This window comes from Athene noctua, chromosome 3 (assembly GCF_965140245.1).
Source record: "Athene noctua chromosome 3, bAthNoc1.hap1.1, whole genome shotgun sequence".
NCBI classification, from domain to species: domain Eukaryota; kingdom Metazoa; phylum Chordata; class Aves; order Strigiformes; family Strigidae; genus Athene; species Athene noctua.
In genome coordinates, this window is record NC_134039.1 from 38,641,161 (window position 1) to 38,668,085 (window position 26,925).

Sequence of the window (26,925 nt, forward strand, 5' to 3'; positions counted from 1 at the left end):
AAAATAGCTATTGCGATTAATACAGCTTTTGGCACTAAGAGGTACTGTTACTATTAGTAGAGGTCTGTAAAGTGATCACACAATCTTATTATTTAGAAGTAAGCATCTTTAAAGAAGTCTTTGCCATGTTGGTCTTGATGGCATTCTGTGAAGTGTGGCTACCTGATGCCTTTGCTCACAGTTGTACAGCCTAACTCTAGAGAAGAAGTAAATAAATTTATCAAATCTTTTTCCTGAGAGCTTTCCAGAAGTTTTGCTTAAGATTCGGCCTGCTCTTACTACTCTTCCAGTGTAAATGAAAGCTATAAGCTTTAATTTGTGAAAGAGGCAAGTCGTATAGCTTAAAATATCTAAACTGTAGTATCACGTACAAATATTTTTGCATATTTTTATCTTAACTCAAACTTAATGTGAAGTCCTGCTGTTGGTAGTGATTGAGAAGTACCAAAATCTTTGTTTTGGCAAACTGTGGTGTTGCAGCTTTTAACTAATGTGTTGTGTTGGTGGCAGTAAAGTACCTGTTATCTTAAACCTGGCTAGCTATTGCTTTCTGTTCTTCAGAAATGCTATGGAAAGGTTTGTCTCCTTGGATCAAGAACAGCCTACTAATGCCATAAGGTATCTCTGGGCACAACTGCATTTAGCATGTTTTGGCTTGATCTGCTTTGAAGCCAGACTCATGAAGGTATTTCAGTACACGAACTGAGTTCCTCTTACCAAACCGGAAGTAGCCAGTAGCTCTCGTGCCTGACTGGCCAGTGAATGGGAGTTGAGCAGTTTAAGGCTGAAGAAGGAATTTATAAAACATGAGGAGGGCAAACTTCTAAAGTTCCTTGGCATCAATGGAGTTGTAAAGTTTAGTGCATGTGTGTGAAGCACAGCTGTGTACAAGCAGTAACACCCCTTAGGTAGGAGGAGCAGCAGTCTCTCATTACCCTATTGAGCTCTTGAGTAGTATTGAAAGGCAGTTTCCTTTCTCAGTGGAAAGGGGTTTAGTTTTCTACAATCGGGTACAGAACTGAGAGTTGAATTGTGTTTTACAGTAATCTGCAAGCTAATTAAGGCCCCTTATTACTGCAAGCTAGGCATGCATACAATTGTAGATGACCAGGATGCACTAAACATCAAATACCTAGTATACTGCAGGATTCACTTCGTTTCATAACATAACAAGCAGGTTAACACATGGGAATGATGTCAGCATAAACTAGAAAGGGTTAGATGCCATTTCCTGCAGATTGATTCTGCTGTACTGAGGACTGTGTGATCAAGACCTTTCCTTTTCAAAAGTATTTGACATTTTGATGTACTGTCCTGCAATCAGTTAAATACGATCACTAACTTAGTAAAAGGGCACCATCTTTTTTTGAAGTGTGGGAGTAGCTCCTAAACACAGCAAGGCCTCAACAGTCAAATGTGTTAATTTGCTCTTAACTCATCTTACTTAACCTTTTCTGAGCTGTGTCCTCTACAAAGGTGTCATTTTGTCTCAAAATCATTACATGAACCTTTAGAGAAACAGCTTCTCTGTCAGGTATGCTGCTGTAAATTTCTTGGAGGTAGTGCTGGAAAGCTCTTGTAAAAGTAGAACCAAGTCTTGTTAAATTCAAGTTGTAAGTATAGAAATTGAGACATTTCTAATGGAAAAAATCTAGGCAAGATCTAAGCAGAAAACTGCTATGTGTTACACTAGTTCTAGCTCTCTAAAATGTATACACACACCTGCAAGGCTGCGGAAGTTTGAACTCAGCCAGCAGCCAGACGCCATGTGGCAGGCCCTTCATCCCCACCACCCCCCCCCGCTCTGGTAAGACAGGGGAGTGACAAGAGAAGAGAATTCGTGGGTTGAGTAAAAAGAAAAAAATTACTAAATATAACAACAGTAACAATAGTGAATTCAAAAGAAAACAGGTAAAATGCAGCAGTGGTTTACCAAATGCAGTGACCGGTTCCCCCCCCCCCCCGCCCCCCACAACAAGACGGCCTGACGAGCAGGTGCCAAGCCGTGCTGCCAGGGAGAGCGAGCTCCACCCCACGACATCACATGGAATGAAATACTCCAATGAAAATTAAGTCCATCCTGGTCGGAACCAGGACAGGCCCTCTGAGACTTCTTCCTATTTGGAAGGTTTCTTTATGATATGAAATGCTGACTTATGTAATTACTAGTGACTTCACAGCAGAAGTACAGGTAGTTCTGAAATCCTACACAGTGGGTGAGTTCAGCTTGTATTACTTTTTGCTTTGAAGTTGTTGACAATGTAAGGCGATGTCTGTTTTCAGGCAAAAGGTGCATCAGACCTACCTGATTTGAAGTGAGAAATGGGAACTGTTCTTTACCAGTATTACTAAAAAAAGACACTGGCAGACTTTACTGCTTAGTATTTAATGTCCTTTACATGTGTACAAATGCATACAAATGTGAATAAATGAATGTTTGACATATCTGTAGTAGCAAAAGGCTTTCCTATATTCTGGAGAGATGGACCACCATTGATACTTTCACAGGTCTGCATAATTTTGTTTGTCTAGTAACTTCTAGGTTTCTAATAAAATTTGTATATGAAGCTTTAACTATCCCTTCATTAATATTTTCAAACTTAGCCCTGAATAACCTAAATTACCCTAGCTAAGTTACATAATGAACAGAAAAATGGCAGTAGTTTCAACCCCAGGACTGTAGATTGTGAACTATGAAATTGCCAGCTGTGTGGTAGCAAGTTCAGTAATGGTGCATGGTGTATCATGGTGAATACTAAAAATACAAATGCTTTTTGTCTTTGCTAGACATATTTACTAATCTTCACTAAGGGGTTCTGATAGTAGCTTGACTTTATACGGCCTTGTTGGAAAACACTTTTTGTTCTTTGAAGACCTTTGCTGTATACTTCTGATGTTCTGCATCCTGGTACCCTGTGAAGGGAGGAGGAAAGTAAATAATCTTCCAAGCTGCCATGCTAAAAGGAAGAGAGAAATGGTATCTGTGGCAAAATAGCAATATGGTCCAGCCTTTTTGGAATGGCCAAGCTGTCCTAAGTTTCCTGAGACTCTCTCATATAACTTGATTTTCAAAATGGTGTTGCAGTGCTCTTTGAGAGTGGAAAGTAGGCATCTCAGAGCTTGAACTTCAGAAGCGCAGTGTTATGGCTAGATAGTAAAATTGCTTCTTTGTATTAAACTTCCAAAGCCATGAATTCAAGGTGCATCTGAGAGTGTCGGAATACATCCGATTTATTATATCCACTAAGAGTACGTCTAATTCGTTTCACTTTTGAAATGATCGGCGCATAATATTATGCTTTTCAGTTAAATGATTATATAGCAGTTGTTAGCATTTAAAACTGAGCTTTGCAGTTCAGTAGTTGCTGCAAAGTGTCTTGAAATATTACGTGATGGTTCTAGGAAATTTTGTCTGTTAGAGGTGTTAAATATCCCACTTGTGAAAGCCAGTTGCAGTGGTTGCTGTTTTTATCAGTTACCTAGCGTGTTTGCAATGTCTTTATCAATTGGGTCTTTAACAATTGGGTTTAACTACTAAAAAACCTGCTACTGGGAAAATTGTTTTCTTTAAGCAGGTGCTGATCATAACCTCGGGGAAAATATGGCTGGATTATCCAGACCTTTCCTCTGAACATGGCTGGGCAATTGGCCATTTTGCTTTGAAAAATGAGCGTGTCTCTCAAATTCTGAATGGTAGGTTAGGCAACTGGAAGCTGTTGAAGGAGTAAACAGGAGGTGTACTTATGGAATACCTTGAGCGTGTGACCTTGCACTGAATATACTTGATATTCCTTGATTTTTAAGGACTTGGGCTAAGTCGAAGCAGGCAGTGCCTTTTAGTGAAGGCCCCTCACTCTTACTTGCTAGTGTCCCTTAAGGATGGTACAAGAGTTGAGACAGAGAAGAAGACTCTGAAAGAAATATGCCATATAAAAAAAAAGATGGGTACGAAGCTGCAGTGTTAAATATGGGCTCTCTGTGGGAAGAAGTAGAAAGTGAAGCTTCAGAAGAGCAAACAGTTGCTGTCCACATAGAAGCAGTATCATTCAGTGGCTGCCTCTTGCCACACGATGCACCAGCTTTTAAGTCTTTTATAACATAAATAATACACAAATATGATATTTACAATATTTTGTTAATTATATTAAATATTTCATTATAAATGTTACATTAATTGTAGGATCCTAGGATGTTATCTCTGAATACAGAATCCCTACAGTGGGAACCAGAGCTGGCTTCACAGGCTGTGGTCTTGCTAAAGCTGCATGGTGCTACTCAGTCTCGATAGTAGTAACTCTACTAATGATCTTGTCTTGCAAACTTGTTTACTTGGTACAAAGGTATGTCTGCTACTATTACTCTGTTGCTATGTCATATGCAAGTAGGTAGACCTTTATATTGGCAAAGTACGAATTATAAAATATAGCTGGTTTTCTATAGTGACTCTGATTTAAGGATAATACTTATGTAATTATATTTGAGATATGGCTTTTCAGTATTGTTACTGAAATACGGAGTGCGACTTGACTCCATGAATGGGAAAACTATCAGTTCTAATGTGAGGGTGAAATACAAATAAGTGTCACTAACTTTGTCTTATTATTAAATAGGTTTAAGTGGAAATCCAGCAGATATAGAAAGGAGAGAAGCAGTTTTTGGGAAGAACTTTATACCTCCTAAAAAGCCAAAAACATTTCTTCAGTTAGTATGGGAAGCACTACAGGATGTTACACTAATTATATTAGAAATTGCAGCTGTAGTATCCTTGGGCCTTTCTTTTTACCAGCCTCCAGGAGGAAATGAATCACGTAAGTAAACTTTTTAAAAAGTAGGTATGAACCTGTATTATACCACTGACTTTCCTGGTTCAGCATGCGTATACTGTAAATCTGATGAGACAGTAAGTCAGGGGAAAAGCAACTTACTCCTTTTTGAGCAAACACTACTAAAACTCTAGCTTGCCTTTAAAAAGGGCAACATAAGATTCCCCTGGTTATGATCTGCTATCATTCTGACCACAATATTGCCAAAGGTAAAATGCAGGCAGCAGGAACAAGGACTTGTCTGAGATCAGTCATGTTTCTGTGCAAGTGTTTTTCTAGCTTTGCCTAAATATTTAAACAATTTATAATTGGCAGTCATGTGCTAAATTTTTCTTGATTCGCAATATGACACTGGTAACTTTCTAATTTAAGAAATGAAGCTATATTTATACTTCTAAATGGAAGATGAAGGGATCTGGCCTGTATTGGAACTGAATTTTTGCAGTGATGTCTGTCTTGTTAAGATAAGGTGGGAAATGTTGTGAAAGTAAAAGGTGGTTAACTAATGGTCTAGTCTGGCATTCTTTTGCCATCATTTAATAGGATGATAGGGATGGGTAACTTTCTATATCAACTTCTCTTATGTTCAGATAAGCAGGGATGTTCAGATAAGTAGGTAGTTTAACTTCTTTGAGCTGCTCTAGCGTTCAGGTTCATTAGCTTCTTTGTGCATTACTCTTACTGAAAACAAATGTAAAATTGCAGAGAAGGCTAGCATGGAAAATGTTTAGCAGCTATTAGTTTCTTCTGTCTGGCAAAACCTTGTTGTTGAAATAACTGTCTGTGTGAACTTTCTTAAATCTAAAACCTGTTTCCTACAGTATGTGGATCAGTAAATGTTGGTGAAGAGGAGGAGGAATCTGAAGCAGGTTGGATTGAAGGAGCAGCAATCCTCCTATCTGTAGTTTGTGTGGTATTAGTAACAGCTTTCAATGACTGGAGTAAAGAGAAACAGTTTCGGGGATTGCAGAGCCGTATTGAACAAGAACAGAAATTCACAGTCATCAGAGGTGGCCAAGTCATCCAAATACCAGTAGCTGACATAATTGTTGGAGATATTGCACAAGTGAAATATGGTAAACCTATCTTTAAAGTTGAACTTTCTTTTATTTTTAAAAAAGGAACTGCAGTCAACATACCCAGTGATCTCTTGTAGGTGATCTTTTACCGGCTGATGGTGTACTCATTCAAGGAAATGACCTCAAAATTGATGAAAGCTCACTGACTGGAGAATCTGATCATGTTAAGAAATCTCTGGACAGAGATCCTATGCTGCTGTCAGGTGTGTAACTTTTGACAATTCCTGAAGAAAGTAGTTTGTTTCTGGGAATAAACTGGTTATTTTGAGGTTAAAATCTGACAGAGTAGACCTTATCTAGTCTAACTCCTACAATTATCTAAAAACTTTGCAACTAGTACAGAACTTTAGCAGACTCTTAGCAACTACACAAAATGTTTTTCAGTTTATATGGGTTTATTTTCGAGACAGTTTTGGCAATTAAAGCTCTAGAGGGCCACAGTGGTATCTTAGGGTTTCATCGATGTGAAGTTTGAGAACTCATTTCCTTTGTGCTGTGCCATATAACTGCTCAAGTCTCAGTGGAAAACCTGCTTCAATCTTTCAGGTACACATGTGATGGAAGGCTCTGGAAGAATGGTAGTTACTGCTGTAGGTGTGAACTCTCAGACTGGAATTATCTTTACCTTACTTGGGGCTGGAGGAGATGAAGAGGAGAAGGAAAAAGAGAAGAAGGACAAGAAAAGTAGGCATAGTAATCTTAAATCATTGGGGAGGGAGGGGTGAACTCCTGACTGTTACTGGATAAAAACATGTTCCAGTCATCTGAAGCCAGAAATCTTTTTTTTTAAAACCTCATACTTTCACCAAGTTTCACAGGCAAAAACCCCGGTCCAGTGATCTGAGAGGATGTCAACTACTAATAACTCTTGTCCCATGGACTTTAATTAAACTTCAAATCTCATTGATCAATTAGAGGTTAGAAGGTTTACAGCTCCTAACCAGCCATACCATGTACAAACTGTTAAACTGCTATCTCTTGTAACTTCAAAGTACATTCATGTCTAATAGGAATTTTTTTTTTAATGACAAACAGGTTATTACCAATAACAACGTAGTAAGTATCACGCTCTGCTTTTGACAGATAGAAAATGTCCTGTATAGGGAGTTCTTCTATGACACTTGAAGAGGAAAAGCTTGTATCATTGATACTGCTGAGTTCGTGGATATCTTAAGCATATATAAGACTGATTTTGATAAAGATGAGTAGACAGCTGCTTCTGCCACACGTTTTCTTCCAGAGCTGGAACTTTGAATGCTCAGAGATTACACACAAGGCAAATCCGTAGTGGCACTTTTCTGTAAACTTTATTTTTAGAGGGATGAGGGGCTTGTAAACCAGAGCATTTTGAAGCCCTTCTGTGAAGTGTGAAATGGGCTGCCTTCCTTATTCTGAAGGACTTGCTCAGTAGCTGGCATTATAAGGTCACTTATCTAAGCCATAGCCTTTATCCTGAGAGTCAAAGCTTAGAAATGTTAACAAGTAATGTTTTGATATTAGCTCTCACAAATCATGCTCAGTCCTGAGCTTCACCACAGCAAAAATTTTTCTAGAAACAGCCGTGAGGTCTACAGGATGGGACTGAGAGAAGATTCTTGTCAGAAAAATACACTTTTTCATCAGAGGCATATGAAATAGTAACAGAAAGCCATAAACGGAAAGCCATACAGAAATGTGCTTAGAATCTCAGTGACCTTCAAACTAAAGGTGACTTTTGAAATGTGTGCTCTGTACAGGAGTGAGGACTGAATTGTGCTTTTTGTCTTGTCCTCATTCACAAATACTTTACAGTTCTGACCTGTGAAAGTTTAGGCCCTGCTGGGACCGGAGACCATGTTGCTGTTGTCCCTCCCCCACCCTCAGGCACAAGTAGGGCACAAACCCCGGGTTAAAATAAGGAGAAATTTAATACAACAGTGTGATAAACAATCTGAACAACAACAATAGCAGTAATAACAACAATAAACAGTAATAACAGTAAACAAGACAAAAGATACACAGAGAAATACCGAAGTGAACACAGCCAGCCTGCTGTGCGTGCTTCCCATGACAAAAGCCACAAAGGAAAGCTTCCCATGTTGTGGGTATGAATAACCCAGCTGGAGATCCCTTCTCACTGCTTGGGAGAAACTTAACCCTATCCTAACTGAAGCAGGACATGACCCTTCTTGAAACTTATAAAGTTACAAGAATTGTTATAAGAACTGAAAGTTCAAAATTACTTTCAAGCTCGAGCATGGTAGTGAAGAGTAAAAGTGGACCTGCATCATTTCCAGGGATTAGTGTGAACCAGTTTCCATCCTTTGCTCTTTCCCTTACAGTGGAAGGAGGAGGAAGCAGTAGTACCAGCAGCTACAGGAGATACGGAGAAGATTGTAGTTTTTATTAATATTGTGCCAGTGCTTCCTATTGTAAAAGCAGAAGTCTTTTTGAAAGGTAGTGTTCTGGTGTGTCCTAGGGCCTGAATGCTTGTGGGGTTTTTTTTGTCTCCCAAGATAGACAATTTCCTCTTTCCCTTAAGTTAGTTGCCTGGTAAGATTCTCCTTGGTAAAACTCAGGTTAAACTAAATTAGCTTCTCTGTGAATGTTAAGGAGATTAAAGTGACTATTTTTAGTTGGGTGTGTATGGCTTGGTTCAGAATGAAAGCAAATGTATGTACAAGGAGCTAGAAGTATCTTGTGTAGGAATTTGCTCTTGTAAGAGGGGAAGATAAACTGAAAGAACAAATGCGAAACTAAGTGATGATTTCTTAAGTCTGACGTGGCATCTTCTGGAGAAGGTGAACGTGCTTTTTTTTTCCATCAGCTGTTATGAGGATGTTCAGGGGGAAATCTTATGTATAGAAGTTGGACTATGTCTACAGTAATAATGTAGTGAAGGTATTAAATGTTGTCATGCCAGACACACTGCTTGATAATTTGATTTCTTGTACCTGGGTATTCTTGTATGTTTCAGCCCGCATAAATTAAGGCTGAAGATTTAATTAATTACCAGAGATACTACTAAATTCTGGGTTTTGCTTTAAGTTCCTTGGTTTTGTGCTTTCATTTCAGGTTTTTACAAACAGTAATTAAAACTCTTGCTTTTTCTAATTAATAGAAAATTTTGTCACCCAAACAAAAAGAGGTAGTGTGGTCCCCCCCACTCCAATAAGCTACCCGTGATGTGTTGGTCTTCTAGTTAACTGTAACATTTCAGTCTTTTAATAAATTCAGAATCACTTTAATGTCACAAATTTCTTTCCTAGAAAAATGTTTAGGCAAGCCTTTCAAAAGCTTTCCTCACAAGCATAGTAAATGTCTGTATCAGTAATTTGTGCACACGTAACTGTGGTAGCATAACACTGCAGCAGTCTTATATGTGAAAAATGAAGTTGAAAAAACCTGATGTGAGCTGTTTGAGAGTTGACATGCTTGTAAAGCTTCAGTTATGTCAGCCCTCTGTCTCCAGTTTGTTCTACACTTTTAAAAATGCAGTTGCTTATTTTAGGATATGGTAATGTATGCATTATATATAAACATAAACACTTAAATGAAGTTCTGCACAGCCAATTTAAAACACAGCATGTTCCCTTCTCTGACAGGTAAAAAGCAAGATGGAGCTGTTGAAAACCGTAACAAAGGTAAATGCAGGTTCTCTGAACCTTTCTTGCAAATCCCTATTTTTCTGAGAGTGTATGTAATGAATACATACTTTCCTATGAAAATACATATTGAATGCTTAAATCCAAAGTGCTTATGCTAAAGTTGGCATAAGTGAATCTGCCCCAACCAAATGCTTAAATGAATTTGGTAGTCTCAACACAAGCCCTCTTGTTGAGGTGAGTTAGCCTTGTCTGGCTGTCAGATGCCCACCCAGATACTCTCTCACTCCCCACTTTTCAGCAGGGAGACAGGGCAGAAAATAGGATGAAAAGCTTGTGGGTTGAGAAAAATATGGGAGATCACTTACTAATTCTCTTCACAGGCAAAACAGACTCATGTTGGGGAAGATTAATTTATTGCCTATTAAAAATAGAGTAGAATGGTAAGAAACTACATCAACAGAAAATATATTCCCCCCCACCCCGCCTTTTTTCTAGGCTCAACTTCACTCCTCACTTCTACCTCCTGCCCCTGAGGAGTGCAGGGGTATGGGAGTTGGGTTTTTTGGTCAGTTCATAATGCATGTCTCTGCTTTGTCATTCTCATGTTCTTCCCCTGCTCCATCATGGGGTCCCTCCCTAGGGATACAGCCCTTCATGAACTTTTCCAGTGCGGGCCCTTCCCACAGGGTACGGTCCTGTAGGAACAGGCTGCACAAGCATGGGTCTCCCATGGACCCCAGCTCCTGCCAGGAGCCTGCTTCAGCATCGGCCCCTTACAGGCTGCCCATCTGCCTGCTGTGGCATGGGGTCTTCCACAGGCTGCAGGTGGATCTCTGCTCCACTGTGGTCCTCCACGGGCTGCAGGGGCACAGCTGCCTCACTGTGATCTTATCCACAGGCTGCGGCTCCCCTGCTGCCCGTACCTGGGCACCTACACCCATTGCACTTATTTAAACATTCATGTGTACCGCAGCATCTCTGGATAGAAGGTACTACACAGTACTGGTGTTTAATGGAGCCTGGTGTTACTAAGCTTTTTAAGTATCACTGACTTCTGGGGACGCCCCAATGGCTAAACTTTACTTGATTTCAACTTCTAGCTAAAGCTCAGGATGGTGCAGCCATGGAAATGCAACCACTGAAGAGTGAGGATGGTGGGGACGGAGATGAAAAAGACAAGAAGAGAGCAAATTTGCCAAAGAAAGAAAAGTCGGTTCTTCAAGGCAAACTTACAAAGCTTGCAGTTCAGATTGGCAAAGCAGGTATGATGTATCAATACCCTCCTTACATTGATGTCACATGTTTTAATAAAGTTGGAACATGCACAGTTTGTGAGGGGTCACCTTAAGTAGCTAGCCTTGACTGGTTTGATTATTTTTTAAGTGCAAAATACCAATGCATGCAAGTATGCCATTGTGCCTGAGTATGCTGATGGCTTCTCAGACTGTGTCATGAGGATGACTCTTCTTTTTCCTTGATGTAAATAGATTCAGGCTTTAGTGTCAGCTTCTGAGAGAGAAAATTCCAACTTCATAATGCTGGACAACTGTTAGGAAAGGTAATTTCAGATAAGATATGGCATTTAGTGATGTACCTAGAGAACTATAAATTGAGTGAAGTCTGGAAAACGTGGTAGGGTCAACCAGGTTATCTCTGGTACTTTCAGAGGCTTAGGAATTTCCACTTAGCATATGCTTTGCTGATATGTAACTTTTTTTTTTTTTACTTTCTACTATCCTTTAGCCTCTGTTACTCTTTTGTCAGCTAATATTCAGTTGTCCTGTCAAAACATTTGGTAAACTGTTGCTTCTCGAAAGTAGACTAAAGCAACAGTGAAGTTCAGTGTAGATTTTTAGGCTGTATTATATAGTATGTTGAGGTTTGGTTTAAATATTTCAGGATTTATTTTGGTCCATGTAGAACTGCTGAAAGATTTTAAACTAGAGGAACTTCTAGAAGCCTTATAGCTCAGCCCACAGCTCAAAAAGGGCTGATGTCAGTGTCTGTGGTGTGAGGACAAGCAGTTATGGTATGAGGACAAAGCAATTAAACTTTTAGCTTTATCACTCCATAGTTATGTATGGCAGTGTTCATTTTTCAGAGAGACTTGTACTAACAAATGTTGAATAAAGGTTCCACAGTATGTTTAGTGTAAAATACTCTTGTCAAACAATTTTTTTTCACACCTTTCATAAGAGCTCTTCTTTTCCTTTATGGACCTTTTGATCCGTTGTAATTCCCCACACACCCTTAATGCTCATCTACTGCATTCATGCACTTTTCTGCCGTGCTCTTTTGGGATGGTGCACACACTGAAGCATCTTTCTAAAAAAGAGCTGACCCTTCAGTGACTTCTGTTCCTTTTTTCCAGACAGGTGCATTTTCCTTCACGGTTTTCATGTGGTGTCTTCAGTGTGCCACTCAACTTGCTAACAGCAGTTCTGATTTGTCTTCCCAGTTACTCCTAGTCCATTGAACACCCTGCTTAGCTGCCATATTTAGTCCCACCTTCAGCAGGAAGCAGGATGCAGACTGTCAGCAGCTTTCTCTACTGAGTCAGTCAGCGGCACAATCATTGAAGGCCTGCTGAATTATTTCAGTTCTTATTTTGCTTAGTTAAATGACTTTACATATTGGTCTCTCCTGTTCATAATCAGATCTATACTTTTCAATTAAATGGGAAGGAAAAAAATTTTTAGAAGTTTCTAGATGAAATACATGAGGAAATACTTGCATCGAAAGTTGGAACACCTTTGAAAACTACCTCAATCTTTCTTGACTTGCCTGTTTATAGAAGTTAATTTATAACTAAGATATTAAAGGCAGAAGTATTTGCACTTATCCACTTTCTTTATTGCCAAATATTTGAGATAATTTCTGAAAACTGTTTATTCTCTTTTTAACAAGGTTTGTTGATGTCTGCAATCACAGTCATTATCCTTGTGTTATATTTTGTAATTGATACCTTCTGGGTTCAGAAGAGGCCTTGGCTTGCTGAATGTACACCAATTTATATTCAGTATTTTGTGAAGTTCTTCATTATTGGAGTTACAGTTTTGGTGGTGGCAGTACCAGAAGGTCTTCCACTTGCAGTGACTATATCTCTGGCTTACTCTGTTAAGGTAAGTAGATAGATGGGGAACAGATTTTAAAGGTGGGTGGGTGTATTCATCAACTGTAAAATCTCAGCTGAGATATGCTGCATTACATGTACATAACAAACTGAGGAGAAGCTTTTCTTGTTTCCCTGAACTGTATAAGAAATCTGCAGCAGTATTTTTCTTAATTTCTGAGTACACACTAACATGAACAGTGAGTAGTGACAGCCAGTTGTCACTAACTAAAGATGAATTGGTTTAGTTCATAACATTGTAGCATTTGCTTATAATAAATAGATGTTTTGGAGTTTGTAAATAACAAATTCTTCTATGAACCCGAACTTCTACCTAACTTCATTAAGCAACTACTGCAAAAGTTTCCAGATTGATTCTCCTTGAGGACTTGAATATTGTACGACATAGTTTTCTCTTAATTATACTGCATGTTTTTAACTCGTGCTCTTTGTTCTCTTAATTTTCTTATTGCTTCAGCATGCTGAGACTGGTTCTTCATCTGAAAATCTAATTGTAAAGACAGTGGCTGTTTTAGTTTGTGTTCTAAAGCTTATTAATTTACAGCACTAACTAGTAGTGGCCTGAGCATTGCATAATTTCAAGTTACTCTACCTCTTTGAGGTTAAAATACTATCCAAAGCTGTTAAGTAAAGAATTTAAAGCAATATTTGATCTGTGAAACTTGTCATCTTCACTATCTTAGCTGAAACATTAGGTTCCCAGTTAGTATTTGATTTTTAAGTCTGATTCTAGCACCTTTGAATTGTATATCTTCTGGTGTTCGGATAAGTCTGTAACATACCTTGATCTTTCTTGTAAGCAAAAATACTTTTTAAACTTTGTATCTGGTAAAGCTCAGTCTGTACCTCTCCTCTATTTCTAAGTCGTGCCATAAACTACTTGCTTGTTAACAGTCTGAATAATATCAGTAGTCAGTGTGACATGCAGATACAGGAGAACAAGACTGTATTTATGAACCTTGTTCAAAATGAAGTTTACTATGATGTAATAGACTTAAAGGAATCCCTATAGAATGTAGTAGCTATAAATTCTTCCTCTGTAAGATGACAGATAACTTAGTGTCATCTGAAGTGTTATCTGATACTGCTGTGAGAGACTGGACACCCGAAATGAGAATTTCTGAAATGTAAATTAACGGTCATTGATAGCTGTTGACTGCTTTTATTTCCTTAGAAAATGATGAAAGATAATAACTTGGTGAGACATCTGGATGCATGTGAAACAATGGGCAATGCGACAGCTATTTGCTCAGATAAAACAGGAACATTGACCATGAACAGAATGACAGTGGTCCAAGCCTACATCAATGAAAAACATTATAAAAAAATTCCAGAACCAGAAGCTATTCCAGAGAAAACTATGGCTTACCTTGTGACAGGAATTTCTGTTAATTGTGCTTATACTTCCAAAATACTGGTAAGTGGATTTCTTAATTATAATCAAGGTAACTAAACAACATCCTCAAAAGATACAAGTAGTCTGGTGGCCACATGGTAGGCAGTTAAGAGTAAGTTTGTGGAAAACTACAGCATAAGGTATTTTGTACCTGCTGTAGATTGCTCAACCACTTATTTTAGACTAAACTTCAAAACCAGCTTATTTCATTTAGAACTGATAATTTAGATTAGAACTGGTAATTCAAAGATACAATCTCAGGAAGATAACTTCCTTTAAGTTCACAGTTGTGTCTAAATTTATTTTTATAAGCAGGACTGTTTACCTTACTTGAAGAGATCTTGGCTCGATTTGAGTACTACTTCAAGTAAACATGTACGAGTAGCATAACATTAGCTAGAATAATCAGAAAACACCAATACACATGAGGATTTTGATGGTGTTTTATTCCAGACACTGTTGTATGAGTTTGTAGGCTTCAGAATTTTAACATCTTTGCTCATACCTCTTTTGAGGCTTTCAAAATAAAAAGAATAATGGGCTTTTACACATTTTAAATACTGGACTATTTGGCACTTCTGTGTTCATCATTTTATGCAACTTGAAATGTAGCTTCCTTGCTGTAGTTATTCCAACATGTTGCATAACTTACGTATTCTTTAAGGCAGTAAATAATATTTGGGAATTAGCTTTAAAAAGAAATAAATCAGCACTTCAGGATTTAGTAGAAGCCTCCACTATGAATGCAATGTTATACAGAAATAGCAGTAAAACCCCAGTCCAAAAGCTACTTTTCAGCCAATAAAAATGGTACCTCTGAAAGAATTTCCTCAATAGCAGTACTTGAGATGGCACATCAATATCACCAGCACTGATTTCTCTGAAACAAGACTGAAATACTAGTAATGACTTATGAGGAGTTTCACAGTCTATTTTCTGAAGATCTTTTTATAAAAAGGAAAAAAGTAGCTGCGTGTAAACTGACCAGGTCTCTTACTATTACAATTTTAATCAAATTGCATCCAATGCAGTCATAATTAGTCTGTTTTACAGAATCAGAGGGCTAAAAGGGACCTCATGAGGTCCTCTGGTCCAGCCTCCCTGCTCAAAACAGGGTCAGCCAGAGCACATTGTTTAGGCCTATGTCCAGTCAGGTTTTAGGAATCTCAAAGGATGGAGACTGCAACCTCAGGACAACCAGGTCAAGTATTTGACACCACCCTTAGAGTAAAAAGGCATTTCCCTTATGTTCAAATGTGATTTCGAGTTTGTATCCCTTGCCTGTTGTCTTCTCACTGGGCACCACTAAGAAGTCTGGCTTGGCAGGCTTTTACTGTTGCTCCACCCACCTGCCCCAGTCAGGCATTTAATACATACTGATAAGTTTCTCCCCCAGAGCCTTCTTTTCTCTAGGCTGAACAGTCCCAGCTCGCTCAGCCTCTCCTTGTATGTCAGGTGCTCCAGTCCCTTTATCATCTTTGTGTCCCATGGCTGAACTTGCTCCTGGATGTCCATGTCTCTTGTACTGGGGAGCCCAGAACTGGACACCTTAAACCGCACATTAAAGTGAACATTTTGAAAGTGTGAGTATTCAGTACAGCCAAGTCCAAGATCTTGCCACTCTGATGAAAATGGATCACTGAGTTATGATTAATGTAGTTTAGCTCTAGCTGCTTGAGGCATGTCGTGCTGAGCAAGTGCTTCTGCCTTTTTTGCTACAAACTACACTGCAATGTTACAGCTGTGTAAGCTCAGAAATACCTTGAGAGATACTCCTTTACTTATGGCACTAGTATGTGCATATTCCACATTGCTGAGATAGGAAACTTGTTCTGATATTAATGGGCTGGAAACTTGTTTCTGAACTCTTTCCAGTTAAATAGGCCATGGCCTGGCACTTGTAGTGAGACTTAAGAAGCTTAAAGACTTAGTTTCTTCAGCAGAAGGCTAAGAGGTGATGTGATCGTAGTCTTAAGTCATTGAGGAAGAGTTATTACAGGAGAAAATACTTTAATTTAGAAGAAATAATGCCATTTAGCTTGCTTAAATAGGTTTAAACTTACCTGTACTTCTAAAATGCAAAATAATTATTCGGGGACTACACTCAGTTGGTCAGATGGATATTTCAAGCAGTGGAAAATGCCTTTTAGAAAGGTCGTGTTAGGATTCAATACAAACTTAATGGGGACTGAAGGATGCTAAACAGGTACAGAAGACAGCAGTATGACTTTGACTCATGACTCACAGGAATTTATTAAGTAATCATTACGAAAGTGGAACTCCCCCATCTAGAGCTAAGCTTGGCCTTATCTTCCTTGTTTTCTAAATGTTGTACTTCAGTGGTTTGTAAGTTAACCTCCTAATTAGCAAAGGTTCTTGTTCTTCTTGCAGCCTCCTGAAAAAGAAGGTGGCCTACCACGTCATGTTGGAAATAAAACTGAATGTGCCTTGCTGGGATTGCTCTTGGATTTAAAACGTGATTATCAGGACGTAAGAAATGAGATACCAGAAGAGGATTTGTACAAAGTGTACACCTTCAATTCTGTTAGAAAATCTATGAGTACTGTGTTAAAAAACTCTGATGGCAGTTTCCGGATATTCAGTAAAGGTGCCTCTGAGATAGTTCTTAAAAAGTAAGAACAATTACTACTGTAATTCAGCACTTGAATTTGGCTAAATGCTGTGATAGGCAAGGAGACTGAAGTGCTAAGCAACATTGTACCATAGTCTGTGAAATATTTCTCTTGTCTTATTCACAGACAAGTGCAGCAGTCCTGTACCCTTGTGATTGCAGCCAGCTTCCCAACTTGTCTCCCTCAACTACTTGATTTTCTACAGTAAAATGAGCGATTAGCATTTCAGTTACTTTAATTCTTACAGCCCATCCCCTCCAAAAAGAGCTGGCTATGATTTAATTTTAACTTGCAAATGCTACTCTGATACAGGAAAGCATCTATGAATTGATCTTTTCTCTAGTTAAACAATTTTAGGTTTAGGTACGGTTGGGCAAAATACTCGCCCATCTTCCAGTAAAGTCCCAACAGCTGATATGCCTAAATTCCTGGAAGGATTTGTGCCTTTGAAAAGTGGTTACGTTTAGCTTCAAAAGACTGCAAGTTGGTGTCCAGGTTGATCATTTTATGATGAGGTTGAACTTGGCCAATGGAGGGTTTTTAATGTGACAAAGCAAATTGCTTCCTTATCCATCTGCACATCTATAGAGGATTTATTGGAATGAGATTAGACTATTAGTGAGAGATTAGTCACCACTGGGACAAACCTTTAGGTGTGAAGGCAGCTGTGGGTAACTCCTAATTAGGTGGGGTGAGGAGAGAAGTCAAGCATGTATGCATCATGTTCTCCAGGAACAGCAGTTGTAGCCAGTCTGGTTTTGGTTCTAATGTCAGACAATTTCTAGTCTGAGTAGCACAGAGATTATATTCATCAGTTCAATTTACCTTTTTCCTTGCTACTAGCCCCTTCCCCCATCATTATCCAGGAAAGTATTAGTGCACTAAAGAAAAAAGATGAAATCTTCCTTCCGTTCAACTTCATGCTGACAACAAAAGGTCATTCTTTAAAGGACTCTTGTTCCTTTTGATATAGAATTTAAATGTGAATTTTTTCATAGTTAAATTTTAAGACGAGTCTCAGTATGCCTATATTTGCGCACTACTTCTACCTTCAGAAATATTTTATGCCTTACTGAGCAATTGAACTGTAGAAGTTGCTAGAACTCATTCTGCCCAGGCTTGTGTGGTCCACTTGGCTTCATAACTGAGACAAGAAAATAAATGCATTTGGCAAAGAACAGGAAAAGCTAGACTGATTTGGATACTGTTGGTATAGTTGTAATTCCAAAACTGTTTGAGTATGCACTGACTAGGAAAAACTTAGCATCATAAGCCATTTTCTTTAATCGCTTCCTATGCAGTACCAGAAATTAATCTCGGAGCTTGTAACCTGACTTGTCAATTGTGCTGCTCGTTCTTTATTATCACATGTATGACCCTTCTTGAGCACTGAAAGCTTAAACATGAATATTTATAAGATACAGAAGAATCACTAGTAGATGTGGAAGAAATGCAGTAAACTCTTTCAAGCAGAGTAGTTTTCTTTATTTACCATTAGGTGAAATTTTTAAGCAAGTTTCAATGAAATCTTTTATGTAAAGCTTATTGGCTTCTATTTAGTCATCTTGGAATGCCGTGAATTTATCACAAACCTGTGACTGCAGGTAACAGCACGATGCTGACATTTGAACAGATAACCAAAATCAGGCAATTCAGATAGTCCTTAAATTTCACTTTTGATTAATATCATGAAGCTTTAAGGGACTGCTTCATTTTCAGTTGCTGGCAAAGGTGAAAACGGTTTTTTGTATTTTGTACCTAGGAATTGCCTAAACACTTGGACTAAACACTTAAATGTAACAGTAGTCATTTTAGCACATCTGCCAGGTCTGAACTGGATATTTTAAAGTCATAAATTCTTATATTTTTTTCAGTGCCACAATAATACTGATTTGTGAAACAAATGCTTATGGCATTGCTTTATGGCAAAATTTTGTTAAAGATGCAGAGGAACAAGCCTAAATTTATTTATTTTTATATTTATTTAAAGTAAACATTTTAAATAATAAATATTTTTAAAAATGACGAATAATTTTAGCTAAATTATTTTTACATTTATCACATGATAAAATTATTAATAATTATTTATAATTTTACATAATCAATATTTTTACCTAAATTACGTCAATATTTAAATATTTTAAATACTTCCTAAATAATAAATAATGTTTTAAAATAATAAATTTTAAAGTAAATATATTAAATAATTTTATATTTATTTAAAGTCAATAGTGTTATTCATGGTATCAGTATTGGTAAAGTATGTATGCTGTCTTTGAAAGCAGAGGCATCTTTGGCATGAAGAAACAAAACTAAAAGAGCATATGTTGAAATGCTAGGGTGTACATAGTATTGAATCTAGTCTCTTATACAAACATTTAAATCAGATTTAAATATTTGTTTTTAATACTTCATATTAAGAACTCTATGCCAAATGATCTCTGAATTCTCTGCACTTAGACAGGGGGGACACAAACCTTACTACTAATCTTTAGCAGTACTGGAGTTTGCTTTTAGTGCTGTAAGTTTAGTTCTTACAGCTGTTAATGACACCACATGCATGTTCTGGAAGTATACTTCTGAGACTTGTATAACAAGGTAGGATTATTCTGTTGAATTTAAAACTGGGTTGACTGATTCAACCAGTGCAGACACCAGTTTGTTTACATACACTGGAGAAATGGATACATCTGGGAGATAAGTAATGTTTGTGTCTTGAATTCACTGGGCTTCATTTTCATTGTAGGATGACTGGCTGTTACTTTCTACAGCTAGTGTATTTTGCAGTTGGGAAGAGATTAAGTTCATATGGAGAAGATTTCCTTAAGAGGTGCTGCTACTGGCTTGCTTTGTGTGTGTGTCTGGTGAAAACAAAGTTTGTGGAAACTTAACTGGAGGTGACTCATAAGCCACTGAATGGGCTGAACTTCTGGTTAGAAGTTGATAACTCTTTAAACCTTCTTTTTCAGGTGCTTCAAAATACTGAGTGCTAATGGAGAACCAAAGGTATTTAGACCTAGGGACCGTGATGATATCGTGAAAACTGTAATTGAGCCAATGGCTTCTGAAGGGCTCAGAACCATCTGTCTGGCATTCAGAGACTTCCCAGCAGGGGAACCTGAGCCAGAATGGGACAATGAAAATGATATTGTTACTGGTCTGACATGCATTGCTGTTGTTGGGATTGAAGATCCTGTGAGACCTGAGGTAGGGTCACTGGCTAAACTGCAGTGATTTGGTTACAACAGAGCTTGATTCATGTTGTTTGTAATGCAAAGAGTACAAGAAACTGAATTGCTATTGTATGACAAGTGTAGTTGATAAATGAAAATGTAATTTCTCGGGGAAGTTAATGGAGCTATAAAAGCAGATTAAAACTTCTTAATGTCTTTTATACTGTGTTACTGAAGCTGTGTTCAAATTAATGACTTAAGGTGCTTACTGTACAGAGTCTCAGTAGATAGAACAACTTGTCAGTTCTTTACCATTTGGAATATTAGGAGTATTGTTTAGGATAATATTAGCCATTGTGCTTGTTGCCAGCTTCTCATGGGGAATGATGGAAAGGAGGGTTTGTCATCTGAGAACTGAGGTAAGAAGTGTGGCTTTGTGGTTGAGGTTTAAGGAGGGCAATATTTTTCAATAGTGAACGCTTTTATGCCAATGTAGTGGAACTCCAGTCTTATCTGCACTATCATTGCTTCACGTTGAAAGTCATGGGTGAAGTAGTAGAGCTGTAATTTATTTCACATAATCATAAATGAAGAGCCAGTACTCAGTACCTTTGAATACTACAGTCTAATGTGTTATGAAGGTTTTTGTGGTATTTCTGAATACTGCAGTATTTGAAAAATTAAGGTGGGTGGGAAGGGAACATGACATAACAAAAAAGCCCCTTTGACAGAATTGCCATTTGTGTTTTTCAGGAAAAGAATTGTGGCAAGCCACTAAAAAAAAAAAAGTCAAGTGTTCCATAACAACAGTCTTGATTTTAAAAGAAGAGTTATCTTGGATTGAGCCAAAATCATTAATTTCGCTCACATGTCTAGATTTATTCAGCTAACATACAGTCTCTGAGCCTGTGGGGTTTTTTTTTGCTTACAGGTACCTGATGCAATAAAAAAGTGTCAACGTGCAGGCATAACTGTACGCATGGTCACTGGTGATAACATTAACACTGCTCGTGCTATTGCATTGAAATGTGGTATTCTGAATCCTGGTGAAGACTTCCTGTGTTTAGAGGGCAAAGACTTTAACAGGAGAATACGCAATGAAAAAGGAGAGGTAAGCATACTGATTATGTAAAGTAGATCAGAAGATATTGTAAGTCTAACTGTAAAATAAAACCAATGCTCTTTCTGCAGATAGAGCAAGAGCGAATAGATAAAATTTGGCCAAAGCTCCGTGTTCTTGCAAGGTCATCTCCCACTGACAAACACACTCTAGTAAAAGGTAAGTAAAAACTATCTGACCTTCTACATAAAGCTAGATTATATTTTTTTTTCTGCTTCTGAAAAAATCTAGGACTGAGCAGTAGGAAATGCCTATGATGGTGTCTTCATTTGCCAGCTGATGTTTTTTGTTTTGTTTTCTGCTTGAGAAATGTTGCTAACGAGAAATATCTGTTGACTCTGAAACTGGGTTTCTTTCAGGTTAAATCTGCTGTGTTGTCAATTTTAAACTGTAACACTGAGATGTCATTTTATTTTAGGTATAATTGACAGCACTATCTTTGAGCAGAGGCAAGTTGTAGCAGTAACTGGTGATGGTACCAATGATGGTCCAGCTCTGAAGAAGGCAGATGTTGGATTTGCTATGGTATGATTTTTTTTTTGATCTTCAGTATTTTGAGACCTATTCTGATAAAGTAACTTATAAAGTAACTTACAAAATCACTTAAGATTGAACTACCTTGCTTGTTTCATGTGCCTAATATACAACTAAGCTAATGGAGTCAACATCTCTTACACTTAATACCAATTACTTTTTCCTGCTTCCTCAGTCTTCCAACTTAACCATGTTTTTATTTGATGGAAAATGTGGCATTTGCCGTTGAATAAAATTAAAACGTAGATCCCTAGTCTCTTGCAAATCAAAACCTTTATACATAAAGGCTTGTTGCAAAATGTAGGAACAGAATTACTGATACTGAAGAACTCTGAAGTGAGATCTGATCAACATAAGGCAAAATGACTTTAGGTAGTAGCAAACTATGTTGACTGCATAAAGTTGATACACGATATGGAATGAGTTTATTAATCTATTTTCCATGACATGATGCATAGGAAGAGGGAGACTATAATGAGAGAGACTGCCAGTTGATGTTTAAAATGGCTTTGGAGGCTAGACTAAGAGACCTCTCTAGTACAACTGAAGTAACAGTGTTTTATGACAATCTAGGATCTGCATTTGTCTAGATGGTTCCTGAGATTACTTGGCTTTTTCAATTTATGTTCTCAACTACCCTTTCAAATGGTAGTCAAACCAAGTCTCGGTGTTAAGTGCTAATACTTAAAGGCACAAATTTTACTAGTATGTAGGCTTCAGCTTGCTTCTGTCTCTTTTGAAACACTGTAAGCTAGATTCCTCAAGCTTCCTCTTGCCTCAAGATTCTCCCTTGGTATTAAGCTGAAAGGGTCCAGTTTGGTGCTAGTAGGTAGTAGGTCACTTTAGTCTAAAAACTCATTATGAAGCATCTGAAGGAAAAAAAAGGACCACACTCCTACACCACATGCAGATGCATTGACTCAAATGCTAATCTTGAAAAAATGGGAAGAGGGAGAGCTTTCATGTTGTTCTTAAGGAACATTTTTCAAAAGCATAACTTACAAATTTGAGAGCTACACATGGAATGTTATCCATACAGTAACAGTCTGGTTTTAATGAGTATCTGTTTTCTGCTATTGTTGTATAGCTGCTGTAGTTGGCACTGTCAGGGGCAGATTTATTTTCATCTTCCAGAACTTAAGTGTTTCCTGCAGTTTCTCTCTTCTGTTCATCTGTTCAAGAAACAAATTTCTGGAACTGCTTATCTAAATACCACTTAAAATTTACCATCTACTATATAAGGTGTACACATAGCTGTGCAGTTGACTCAATTCCTCGGCAAAATAATGCATCAAGAATAAGGATCATTAAATTTGCTGTTGAGTTAGTGTTTTTGAAATGCCAAAAGGAAAATAAATACCCTTGAAGCAGGTGTTAATGCAGAACTCAACTGTTTGGATACTGTAGGAGACTACACAGGAGTCTTAACAGGACTGCTTAACAGGAGTGCTTAACACTCAATAATGTTATATACAATGACATTGCATATTCTACTGTTTAATGCCAGTGCTGTTCTGCAGAAGGGTTTTGGTAACGTGTATTCTAATGTGTTATGAAGGCATGCATTGCCCTACTGCTGGAATCAATATAGCAAACTCATTAGGACATAGACTAAACTGTAGTACTGCACCATCTGGTGGCCTTTAACTTTGTACAGGGTTCAGTAACATTTCTTTGGGAGAACTTAACATAGTGTCTTTGTCATCAACTTGAGGATTTTTATTAAGTTCTTTAAAGACACCATTACCTTGTTTGTTTGTTTACTTTTCCCCATGCTTGAGTAGAACTTGCAAGCAGAATTGATTCAGTAGAACTTTAGGTGCTTACAATAAAATAGTCCTTCAGACATGGTGCATCAAAGTGAAAGCACCAAGGATATAATAATAGCTGCAATTACATAAGACACTGCATCTTGTTATAGTGTTTTTCTTTTCTTCCAGGGTATTGCTGGAACAGACGTAGCTAAAGAAGCTTCTGATATTATCCTTACAGATGACAACTTCACAAGTATTGTTAAAGCAGTTATGTGGGGACGAAACGTGTATGACAGCATCTCCAAATTTCTTCAGTTCCAGCTTACTGTCAATGTAGTAGCAGTAATCGTTGCTTTTACAGGAGCATGCATAACACAAGTACGTACTGGTGGTGGATTGTTTCAGTTAATAAAGGTTGAAAAATGCTATGAGTGATTAACTCTTCAATTCAAACTTCCAGTTAAGTACTAGTCTAAAAAAACATAATGCTCTTCAGAACACGCCCATGTTGTATAATAAATGCCTTTAATAACTGCAATTTGTTCACTTATATTGGAGGTTTTATATATCTGTCTTTATAGGATTCTCCACTTAAAGCTGTGCAGATGCTGTGGGTAAATCTCATAATGGACACATTAGCTTCTCTTGCCCTGGCGACAGAACCACCCACTGAAGCTCTTCTGTTGCGAAAGCCTTATGGTAGAAACAAACCTTTGATTTCTCGTACAATGATGAAGAACATTTTGGGTCATGCATTCTACCAACTTGTAGTGGTCTTCACACTCCTGTTTGCCGGTAAGAATACTTAGGCTTTACAGAGTTATTCTAGAAGTTGTACAGAGATGTGATCTTAAATTAGTTTTTTGTTTTAGTGTGTGTGTGTAAGGATGCCAATTAAGCTGCTGATAAATGCCTTTTGTACACAGGTGAGAGAATTTTTGATATCGATAGTGGAAGAAATGCACCTCTTCATGCTCCTCCTTCAGAGCATTATACTATTGTATTTAATACATTTGTGATGATGCAGCTTTTTAATGAAATTAATGCCCGAAAAATTCATGGTGAAAGAAACGTTTTTGAAGGAATCTTTAACAACGCTATCTTCTGTTCTATTGTTCTGGGGACATTTGTTGTGCAGGTAAGTAATAAATTCTTGGAGGGTGAGGGGAAAACACACTTAATACACTGATGTACTTACTTACATTAGAAATACCAATCAACTAGTGCCAGGCATTTCACTTCTGCAATGCGAAAAACCTTCAGTATCAAACACAGTATAAATCACTTGGAAGCTCTGCTTGACAGGATTTTCATGTGAGACCTTGTTGAAACTGGTAAAATTGGAATATAGAAGTATTGGTATTTACCTTTTGAATTTTTTAGTTCTTCAGTTTGATCTTAGTGTTCTAATCTCTTGAAAAAATGTGAAGAAGTTGTATGTTTCTCTGCTCTCCCCCCCTCCCCCATCGGAACTCTTCCTCTTAGTATCTGCCTGTGCATCTGAACGGGAACCCATTTAAACAATTAAAGTTACAACTTCTCATATCTTCTTAATGAGATTAGGACATGAACAAGCTTTAGAAACTTACGTATCAGTTTCTATCTTCCTGATGCAGAAATGAGTTATCTGTATATAGATGCTGCTGGTTTATGTGAAAAACATTGATATCTAGGGATGTTCTGTTGGTGCATGTAGTCAGATTCGTAAAAGCTATTAACTCACTATTTCCTAACAAATGAAATTATCTGAAATTGATTAGGTTAACACACTGGTGTTAAGAAATACCAAGTCAAAATTGAATCTAAAGCAAATAGTTTATAAGAAATGGTTTCACCTTCTAAATGGCCTTTTAATTCATCAGAAGAAATATCCAAAAAATCAGTATACTACTTTTTCTCAGAAGTCTTTTTCATTTTGACTTTAAGTTATTTCAGGCTTAAGATATAGCCTGTGCCTTAAGCTTCTCCTCAGACTTGGGATTCCACTGAAGTCAACCAAATTCATAGTGGTTCAGGCAATGCAAATGTATGCACCTCTGCTTCACATAAAGTTAGTTCACTTATTTTCCCAGGCTTAGGTTTTTTTAGAAGACACTTATTCAGAAGCTACTCTTAATTTTTATGGGTTGCATATGCAGCACTGACTGTTGTGCAACAAAGACAAATATGTAAAATTACTCCTGAGTGCAACTGTGTTCCCTTTATAAACTTGGCAGACTGAATGTTTTCCCAAATAAGTAACTCCTGAGTTGTTGTCTCTGTTTTTTTCTGTGTTGATAAAAGAAGATACTCTTAGGGTTTTCAGCTGTCAGGTGTCCTACTTAATGGTCAATACTGTCTCCTTTTCACACCTGCCCTGCTACTTGAATTGTTGATTCTCCAGGGCAGACTTTCATGCATTTAATTCCTATGCAGAGGGATACCTTGCTCATTAGGGCCTGTACAGCTTGTTGTAATAGGTAAGTCAGTAGGAGCTCATTTAATCTAGCTTTTGAGCTCTGCCCCCTCCCCCTAAGGCATACCACATAGATACCACACTGTGATGATTTGAAGTCTGACACTTAACTCTCATGGGATACATAGTAATATTCTATTGAATTATTTCTGAAATGTTTCATGTATTGTGGATCTACAACTTGTATTAATAGAAGTTTATTTATCAACTTGGTTCTGATATGGGTGTTCATATGATAAATAATCACTGTAAATTTATAGCATTGCATACATGTAATTATGAAATGAAGGGGAAGAACTGAAAGCAAAATGTAGTCAACAGGTTTTTGTGAGTGACATTTAAAGAATAAATGGATAGTTCTTGAAATATTGACAAGTGTAAGAAGATGGCTTAGGTTTAACTTGCTCAAACTACTGAGACAGTGGAAGTGTGTGTTTACTAAGACAGGAAATACTATGTTCTAATACAGAGCTGTCTGTAGTGATCTTGAAGCTTTAGGGAATTTTTTGTTACTAGAAGCCACTGATACATGTTGTTTAATGATGTTGCTCTTCACAGATAATTATTGTGCAGTTTGGTGGAAAGCCTTTCAGTTGCTCAGAACTCTCAATTGAACAGTGGCTGTGGTCCATTTTCCTGGGCATGGGAACACTACTCTGGGGCCAGGTAAACTAGCTTTTTCAAAATGCCAAATATCTACTTGCAATAGAATACTTGACATGAAAGACAGAAACACGTTATCTTTAGCATTCAGATCTTTCAAGTGGACTATGGGAATATATGGAGATTAACAGTAAATACTGATTAAAATTGACTAGTTCAATAGCTAGGAAGTCCTTAGTTGGATATTCTTTACTCTGACTTGGTCAATTAGTTACATTTCATAACTAGATACTATGGCTGTTTTACGTTTAGAAACTTATAAGTAGAAGCAGCTGTAGTTACCTTTTAGATATGAAATTATATCTTTAGCCAGATAAGTACTAAAAGAAGTTTTGTGAGAATTCAGATGCAATGAATATGTTAATGTTGAAAGATATTTAACTTAGTGTTGAACAGTTTCCTTGAAAAATCAGAATTGCTAAGCTTGCTAGTATTTTCTTGGTTTAAAAACTTCCTGGAGTAGCAAGAAATACAGCAAAACTCAAAACAATTTTCTCTGTAATAGTTATTTGCATAATTATAAAATTATTGGAAAGTTCTCCTACCTACTAAGCTATTGCATTTTGATTTTTATC

The 26,925-nt window shown here is 37.5% G+C and overlaps 1 protein-coding gene across 3 annotated transcripts in view; it reads left to right on the top strand.

Annotated features, from left to right (window-relative positions):
- ATP2B1 (ATPase plasma membrane Ca2+ transporting 1) overlaps nucleotides 1-26,925 on the top strand; it is a 65,933-nt gene that overhangs the window by 29,990 nt on the left and 9,018 nt on the right. For all 3 annotated transcript variants that reach the window (XM_074902760.1, XM_074902758.1, XM_074902759.1), the window contains exons 3-19: nucleotides 4,611-4,808; nucleotides 5,645-5,899; nucleotides 5,980-6,105; nucleotides 6,449-6,586; nucleotides 9,487-9,525; nucleotides 10,590-10,751; nucleotides 12,397-12,611; nucleotides 13,797-14,039; nucleotides 16,410-16,651; nucleotides 19,621-19,858; nucleotides 20,756-20,935; nucleotides 21,016-21,103; nucleotides 21,363-21,469; nucleotides 23,419-23,610; nucleotides 23,814-24,027; nucleotides 24,159-24,370; nucleotides 26,246-26,353. In XM_074902760.1, coding sequence (XP_074758861.1) covers nucleotides 4,611-4,808; nucleotides 5,645-5,899; nucleotides 5,980-6,105; nucleotides 6,449-6,586; nucleotides 9,487-9,525; nucleotides 10,590-10,751; nucleotides 12,397-12,611; nucleotides 13,797-14,039; nucleotides 16,410-16,651; nucleotides 19,621-19,858; nucleotides 20,756-20,935; nucleotides 21,016-21,103; nucleotides 21,363-21,469; nucleotides 23,419-23,610; nucleotides 23,814-24,027; nucleotides 24,159-24,370; nucleotides 26,246-26,353 — 2,957 coding nt within the window. The remainder of the gene's footprint in view (nucleotides 1-4,610; nucleotides 4,809-5,644; nucleotides 5,900-5,979; nucleotides 6,106-6,448; nucleotides 6,587-9,486; nucleotides 9,526-10,589; nucleotides 10,752-12,396; nucleotides 12,612-13,796; nucleotides 14,040-16,409; nucleotides 16,652-19,620; nucleotides 19,859-20,755; nucleotides 20,936-21,015; nucleotides 21,104-21,362; nucleotides 21,470-23,418; nucleotides 23,611-23,813; nucleotides 24,028-24,158; nucleotides 24,371-26,245; nucleotides 26,354-26,925) is intronic.